Below are 8828 nucleotides of genomic sequence, written 5' to 3'. Positions count from 1 at the left end.
CTGAAGTAAATCAGATTATTCAGATTATTGATTTATATAAACACTGGAAGATTGGACTTTGACTGGTTTTTGTTGAAACAGTTTCAAACCACATACTCTTCAGGAATTCCTCTTTGCAACCTCATACATATTAGGCACAGAAATGAATTCTGTGGTTTTCTGAAGTAAATCAGATTATTCATTTATATAAGCATTGGCAGACTGGACTTTGCGTCGAGTCTCTTCGAGTTTTTTCGCGTAAACTTGAGGCCATCTTGAGTACGAGGTTCGCTAGATGATCCAACTGAGACATCCCGTGGTAGGTCCTATTCTGTAACACCAAGTTTTCGAGAAAATTGCAATGTCAAGTTGCTATCTGGAGACGCTATTTTTTCTTCACCCGGCCGCTTGAACGCGGAAACTTGCTATCCTTCATAAAAAATGGGACACCATCTGAGAAATTCTCCGGGAACTTTAAATTGAGATGGTTTAGTGCTTGCGAGAAATGGAAGGCGTACTTGTGCTCTTAGGTTAACACGATTTCGTGGAAGGAGCGAACGGAGATACGTTTCTTCGAGGAACGGATGTCTCCCGCTGGAATGTTTGGTCGTTAGCTCGTCCGTAAAAACAAAGTTTTGACCATAAATATTGGTCTTATAATTCCGATCGGAGGTGCATGACCTTATCGTCACTGGTTTAAATAAAATAAAAGAATTGCTGCCTTCCAATTGCGATTAAATACACCGAAAAAATATTGGAATTGTTCGAAACGCTTAAAATTTACAAGTGATTTTTTTGTGGAGTTTAAAAAAGAAGTACAATGGAAGCCGACGCGAGTTGTATATCGGTATCGCTGTCGAAGGTTCTGGTTAACGTTCCGCGGTAGTTTCAAGCTACAAATGTAATCAAATCCAATGAAGACTTACGCATAAACCAAACAAGATATATTTAGCTGGTAGCAAAATGTGAGAGATCCAGGCTATAATTTTTTCAAATTATAAAAAGAGCTCGTTTGAGTTTTTCACACGTTGACTGCCAGATAAATATTCTTGAAAATTTCTGCTAGGATTAAATATTATTTAAACTATTTGAAACTACATAATCAAACGTTTATCGTGGTATTTATTTTTGTAACTTCATCAAAATTCATGAATTTCATTCAATTTCATTTCCTTTCATGCTCGACTTTCAACATTAATTTTTTTACTTCTTCAGTGAAAACCACTGTCACCCATATATGGGTGACGTGACGATCAACGTGTTAATGCATGTAACTCGATTAGAATGTTTTATATCCAGTTAGCAACATATGATTAATTTTTAATATTTTCCTACAATACATGAGTTTATACGATACATTTAAATAACTTGCTATTATTTCAGAATAATGTTGAATGAATCTATTTGAACTACACATTATTTATACTATAAAAACAATGTAGATATACTGTAGATACCAAAGGTAATTAATATAGCAATTATGTTAAAGTTACTGACTGTTTGGGACATGTGATTTTAAAATTTCAAAATTTCGTGTTGAATTTAAAATTTCCAATAGTGTAACATCTAGATACCACGTCTGTCAATTCTATAAAATAGTATTCGCGCGAATTAGCACGTTCGCTCCCAGACTAAAACTCTTGAAAATTCCTACTGTGTTTAAATGTTGTCTACAGAGTATTAAAAGCTACGTAATGAAACATTTATTCTGGTATCTAGTTTTGTAACTTCATCAAAGTTCGAGTATTTCATTTAGATTCATTTTCTGTGACACTTAACTTTCAGAATTAATTTTCCTAGTTTTTCAGTGAAAAGCACTGTCACCCCATGGTTGATCAACGTGTTAAAAGGGTGATAGGCTCGAAATATGAGATGCGACTGGAAAAAGTTGTTTGGAATTCGCGGAAACATAGAGCCAACCGACAATCCTTCAAATCTCGCGTAGGCGTTGATATTGTGACAATGAGTTCAACGCGGCCTTCGTTTCTGGTCGTCAATTGAAAGCAGCAAAGGCAACGTATAAATAGATTTTATCATTCGCGTTTGTCATAAGAAGTACCAACACGCGTAAGGGAGTCAGTAAAGCGAATTGCTTGCTCGCAATACGCATCCGAGTTGTTACGGAACATTCGTAAAGAATCATGATTTCCAAGTATCTGGGTTATCGCTTCGTTGCTCCTATTAAGGTCTCCGAGATTTATCACTGGTCACGTTGAACCAAACGGAATCGGTCGTTCGTGCACGGTCGCATTGCTGTACACATTTTAAAAATTAAACCGCGGCGATCCTACACGCGAATCGTTTATGCCAAACGATCGCCAATTGAGCGTCCCATTTATCAATAGAATTTCCAAGCTAGTCAATTTAACCCGTGGATTTAAGGAGACAATCTAGTTGGACATTCTTATTGGCAGTTTTTCGAAGTGGAAACCTTTAAAAATTTACCTATCGAAGGATTTTGTCGAATTCGGAAAATTAACGGAGTTAGGGACGTCTAGAGAGAACTTTATGCAAGATTAGGCAAGAACTTACTTCACCTTAAATAACTTCTAAACCAGTTGTTATTGTACTTGAAATTTCTTAATAGAAAAGTTGCATTATTATTATGGAAAGAATATATATAAGGTTGTATTTTTAAAATATCGAAGGTGACCTTGATATTTTCGTTAAAAAAGATGCTGGTGATGAAGCAATTCGTAAATCGTATGCACGAAACGATGCAACTTTTACATGAAGAAATTATGTGTACAATTACTTTAAAATTAATGTAAGGTGGTCAAAGTTATTTGTATGAGTGTACGTACTTGGTATGAAAAATATGAATAAATGTATGGGCATTACCCCGTAAAAAAGATCCAAAAGAAAACCTGAATATTGACATTTTAGACAAGAATACCACTCCCTAATACAATTGAAATACGTGTCATTTAATATAAATATAACTTTATGTACAATTTAATTCTTACTCTAATAATCCTACCCTAATCTTACTCTATAAAAAAAATCTGAAAGAAAACCTGAAAATTGACATTTTAGACAAGAATACCTCTTCCCAATACAATTAAAATATGTGCAATCTAATATAAATACAACTTTATGTACAACTTAATCCAATATCAGAGCAATCTAATATCCGAATAAAATACTGTTCCCCTCCGCCGCTGGGAAAGTTTATAAAATGTCGACGCGGGCAACTAAAGTCAGCTGAGATAACGCGTCGACGCGACGTCCTTTCACGCTTGTGTTCAAACGGTAAAAAGAAATAGAAAAGAACGAATAGTAAAGTAAAAAAACGTATACAGTAGTTTAAAATCGATTTTGTCTGTCGTAGAAATCGCAATGCGGACGAAACTGCAGCTCCTTTTATTCGCGTTGCTGTTGCTGGGCCTTTTCCTGGACACATCGGCACAGGTAAGGCAAAACTACGATTACTAGATCAATACTAACATTATTTAAAAATCCTGTATTCTATCACCGATTGTTTTTGTCCGAGCTAGCGTTTATAAAGATCGAGAATGATGTGGTTAAAGTAATTCTCGTATTGTTTCGAGTAATTCAGTGTTGTCTCGAAATAAGCAACGTGGTCGGGACCGGAGAGTTGCTTATTTCGAGGTAGGTATGGTATTCGGGTTGACTTTGTTCTCGAGCGGGCGACTTTAAACAAAAAGGTTGGAAAACAGTTGCCTATTTCGAGACAATACTGTATACGTTATATACGTATAAATGTTTCTCGAAATTTCTGACGAGAAAGCAACTAAAAGCAAAAACTACGTGAATGGCTGCAATGTACATGCTTCCTAAAAACGAATGGTGCAAAGTTTTTTCTGGGCGAATATAGGCGATTTTTATAATTAAATAAAACGTTTGTAACTTCTACAACGAAATGTGACAATGTTCTATTGTACATTTAAATCATCTTTCTGTTTATTTTAGAGTTATTGCAACCCCAACATTAGATATTGCACACGTTCTTTTGGCAAAGACATATAATACAAGAATTACAATGTAAATTAAAAAAAAAAGATAAATAGATACGTAAAAGTACTGTGAAACATAATTGTCAAATGTTTAAAGATTCATTAAAATGTATTTATATTTTCATACCACGAATATACTTCTTTTAGGAGGGACTGTACAAAATCATTTGTACTGCGTTTAATTTCGATTATTTTTACTTGCAAAAAATTGTGCACGTTCTTACATGTGCATAAATATATGTGCAAAGCTGTTTATACAAACTTTGATTATTCTTACTTGCAAAAAATTGTGCACGTTCTTAAATGTGCATAAATATATGTGCAAAGCTGTTTATACAAATTTTGATAATTCTTACTTGCAAAAAATTGTGCACGTTCTTAAATGTGAATAAATATGTGTGCAAAACTCTTTATAACTATTCCTTATAAATTATAAAAAAAAATTATAATAAAAAAAAGATCCTGAAAAAGAACTCAAAATTAACGGTCTACGCTAGAGTATCTCCTCAATTTCAATCGTAAAAGTATAATAGAGAAATGTACGCTATAGGGAAACTGCTTAAAAGCTGATCGAGCTGTTGTATAGAGAAATAACGTTACAAGCCTTCCCCGTTACAGAGACACCGCGTTGTAAGTATATCGCGTTACAGGAGTTCCTTTTCAATTTTTGCGTCGCATAATATGAAAACCGCGTTCTGAGGGTGCCGCGTTATAAGAGGATTTGCCGTACAGGAAACGTACCTCTGGTAATACCTAAAGCACTGTTACCGTATCGCTAAACATGGACGCTTGCTGCAATAGTAAAACGTGGCGGTGAGCGATAGATAATTCAGGACGCGGCGTTCGCTCGTCCGTTTTCTTTTCATTAGGATTATGACACGGTTTAATTTGCATGAACCGATACCGTTGCCAGTAAGTGGCCAGCAACGTTTATTCGTAAAATAAACGAGGCTGTTACGTACGGGCTGTTTGCTATTATCGATTTCCAGCGACGAAGAAAACTTCGCCGTCGTACGACCACGTCGACGGAAGCCAGCGTCCAAGATGAGGTCATGAACATGCTTGAGGCTGACGAAATTGCCGAGGAGGCAGCGCAGGACGCTGAGGTCACCGTCGAAGATGACAGGAACGAGGCTGGATCGAAGCAGAGCTTGCTCCGTATGGACCCGTGCTTGGAGAAACACTGTGGCGCAGGACGAGTTTGCAAGGTTCGTTACGGAGAACGAAATGATTTCTTATCGCGGTGAGATGAGCTTGCCTAGGTCTTTGTTCGAAATAGGTACAGTAGTCGATTATCCTCATTGATTGTTTTATTACTGGATTACGTTATAAATGTTGTTATGCCGGGGGTTTGGAGCACGAGAATTCATTTTAATTAAATATAAAGTTTATTAAAAAACTATAACTTTTAAACAATATAACGATAATATAACGATAATCTTGGAGACTGGTAACGGAACGTCTTCTCTCTTTGAGTTCTCAAATCGCTCTCTTCTATTTTCAAAGTTTGCCGCTTCCTGGCAACCGGAAGCGCAGGAACTCGTTTCCGCAACTTCACATCGTCGCAACATCTTTACACTGTCGCGACGATGTAACTCGGAGCTGTAGTGCGGCATCTTCATACCGTCGCAACAATATGTTGACTTTCTATGGATGAATATATACGCGATTCGAAGTTTGAGTCTAATTCTCGAAAACGGGGGGTCCCAGAATTAGAATAGTGTAAAAATCGAGAATAGGAGGGGGGTAGTCGAGACGATTCTGAACGACAATTTCCTTTGAAAAAATGTCGGATGGTGCTTCGTTTTTGAATTATTAACAAAAAACCAAGGACCAATCGTAGCTCCCGAATAGTGAGCGCTCAGACGCGAGAGGCTGGCTCGAGGCTCCTGGGTTACGCCTATGCTCTGAGCGCACGGTACTCGGGCGCTGTGATTGGTCGATGGTTTTTTGTTGATAATTCAAAAACGAAGCATCGTACAACATTTTTGCAAAGGAAATTGTTGTTTAAAATAGTGTCAACTATCCCCTATTTTCGATTCCTACACTAATTCTGGATCACCCTGAATACAACTCTTGACTGTCTTTAGTTCGTGTCCTTTCCATAGCCATTTAGTTTTCTTCGTCCTACCTCCTCCTTTCCTGAAGATCATTTTGTTTTGTCAATGTTCAAAACCAGGCTTCTTTTACACTCGAGGAAAAATGTCGACGACGATACATCGTTGTAAATGAATTCTGGAAGAGTTTAGTAACCCGGAATTCTTCATATTTCTGGCGTGGACGTTGCATTATAATTCCAATGTGAATAATTCGATTGGCTAGTAATGTATAACTAAGTAACAAGAGTACTGTCTTCTAATATTGTAATAAACAATATACGTATGTATAATATTTAAAGAATTAAACATACGTTCTCCGTGTTTTGTATTGCATATACCAGCAATGCAACTAGCTTCTTTAAGAGTCATACGTCACACTGGTATCATTTGACTCCTGAAGAAACTAACTATAATATTAGGTTGTCCCGAGAGTTTCTTTCGCGAGTTGCACTCAATTATTTGATGTGGTCGTGTTTATATAAATAGACAATCTAATTTCATAGATATTCATGTTGTAACAGTAATGGAGCAAAATGAGTCGTGCACAATTCAGTAATGTAACATGAAACATAAAATATTGTGCATCTATTACTTATTAATAAAGCGAAAGAAACTTTTGGGACAACCTAATATAATACTGACGAAACGATACAGGTCACACTCGGAAGCCTCGGTTAATATAAACTACGAAGAACACGTGATTGAAAGGCACAAGTATCTGAAAGAATCTTCCTTACAACTCTTCGCGCAATTCTTTCAAAACGGAAGTACGTACTCGTTCTCTGCAATAATTACAACAATTTCAGATCGTCAACGAGGAGAGCGCTGAATGCGTTTGTGTCGATGTCTGCGACGAAGAAGTCGATCCTAGACGAAAGGTTTGCACCAATTACAACGAAACGTACGGTAGCGACTGCCAGGTTTACCAGGCTCGATGTTTCTGTGAAACTGGCGACGCCAGGTGCGCTGGACCTGACAATCAACACGTTCACATAGAATACTATGGTGAATGCAGACAAATGCCTGTAAGTAATCATCAACTTCGATAACTGATTTACGCGATTTAAAATAAAAATAAAACTCAAAATTACAGTTCCGTTACTTGTTCATCTTCGTAATTATTCTAATAGAATAAATAACATGATATTTCATTATAAAACTATTTACTTATTCATAATGTACGAGTAAAAAACATTGCACGATGCATAAAAAATTAAGCAAATGGTGACACAGTTTTCAATTCACCTAGCACGACAGACTTAACGACTTTTAGTATTCTCGTATCCTTTGAATAAGATACTTGAACCTTTTGCCAGCATTGCAATTAATTTCTCCAAGAGTTAAATGTTTCAGTGACATCGGCACTGATTTCATTTGATCCCTGGAAAAGCTAGCTGCAATGTTGTCGAAACGTGGGAGTATTTTATTCAAAAGACACGTCTTACACTCGAATGCCTTAGTGTCATCCATGAAGAAACGAATCGTATACTGTATAATTAGCTAATACACATAGCTATTCTGTTGTCGTTAACAAATGGTGTAACTCTCCGTTTTATTTAAAAAAAAATTGGTTTTGATTTCTCTATATTCACAGTTATTACTTTTACACAGTATGCACAAGTACAATCTGAGATTCGTTAAAACAAATTGTATTAAAACGTGCACACATTCAAAATCGATAACAAAATTTGTTGCACCTTTATCATTTACTCTTTATAAGTTGAAAGTCACTCGATTATTTTACCGAAATTTTGAGAGATAATTATCGCAACAGAAAACTAACTATATTGGTAAATTGATTTTAGCCCCTCCTCTCTCTAAATAAAAAAAAAAAACTGTAGTCGAATATTTAATATGATAGATATGTATATATAGTTTCGATTTAGATAGTTGTTATAGTTAAGCGAAAATGCATTATTATTAGATTGCGGATTTGTATGCATTAATAGGGAATAAAAAAAAGTATTAAAAGTAAAGTTCATATTACAATATGTGCAGAGATTTTATTTTCTATAAAAATCCGAAGTGTAGTCGTTAAAAATGATAATAATACTGCATTTTAAACTTCTTCTAACTTCTATTCAAAGTATTTAATTCGAGATAGGAGCATATGCATGTTTTAGGGGAATTAAGATGAATAAAATTGTATCACAAGTGTTCACGTTCCCCGTAGATGTGCAAAGAGGAAGACATGGCTGACTTCCCAAGGCGTATGCGTGACTGGCTGTTCAACATCATGAGAGATCTGGCCGATCGTCAAGAATTACCGTCGCACTACTTGAAAATGCAACGCGAAGCTGAAACGAATCACACGTTACGTTGGACGAACGCTGCCATTTGGAAGTGGTGCGATTTAGACGGACATCCTCACGACAGGGCTGTTTCCAGGCACGAACTTTTCCCTATCAGAGCACCCTTGATGGCTCTCGAGCACTGCATCGCGCCGTTCCTCGACTCGTGCGATATTAACAACGATCATAAAATTACCCTCATCGAATGGGGTAAATGCTTGGAACTTGACGAGGTAATAATCTTTAATTGTTATAAAAGAGATTAACTTTTCGTCTGATTAAGTAGCATTCTTTGTATAAAACCACAAGATGTTCAGGAAGAAAGGTTGCTGGATACAATAATTATAATATTATAATTAATATTTTAAAATTAAATGAAATCAAATTAACTTTTCGTCTGGTTAAGTAGCATTCTTTGTATAAAACCACAAGATGTTCAGGAAGAAAGGTTGCTGGATACAATAATTATAATATTATAATTC

The 8828-nt window shown here is 36.1% G+C and overlaps 1 protein-coding gene across 2 annotated transcripts in view; it reads left to right on the top strand.

The window, feature by feature from the left end:
• LOC128885636 (SPARC) overlaps nt 1-8828 on the top strand; it is a 15369-nt gene that overhangs the window by 4562 nt on the left and 1979 nt on the right. For both annotated transcript variants that reach the window (XM_054139770.1, XM_054139771.1), the window contains exons 2-5: nt 3311-3390; nt 4946-5164; nt 6862-7080; nt 8229-8579. In XM_054139770.1, the coding sequence (XP_053995745.1) occupies nt 3319-3390; nt 4946-5164; nt 6862-7080; nt 8229-8579 (861 nt within the window). In that variant the 5' untranslated portion in view covers nt 3311-3318. The remainder of the gene's footprint in view (nt 1-3310; nt 3391-4945; nt 5165-6861; nt 7081-8228; nt 8580-8828) is intronic.

Source organism: Hylaeus anthracinus, unplaced genomic scaffold, assembly GCF_026225885.1.
Source record: "Hylaeus anthracinus isolate JK02 unplaced genomic scaffold, UHH_iyHylAnth1.0_haploid 11981, whole genome shotgun sequence".
Lineage (NCBI taxonomy): Eukaryota > Metazoa > Arthropoda > Insecta > Hymenoptera > Colletidae > Hylaeus > Hylaeus anthracinus.
This window is presented reverse-complemented; position numbering and strand designations above follow the sequence as displayed.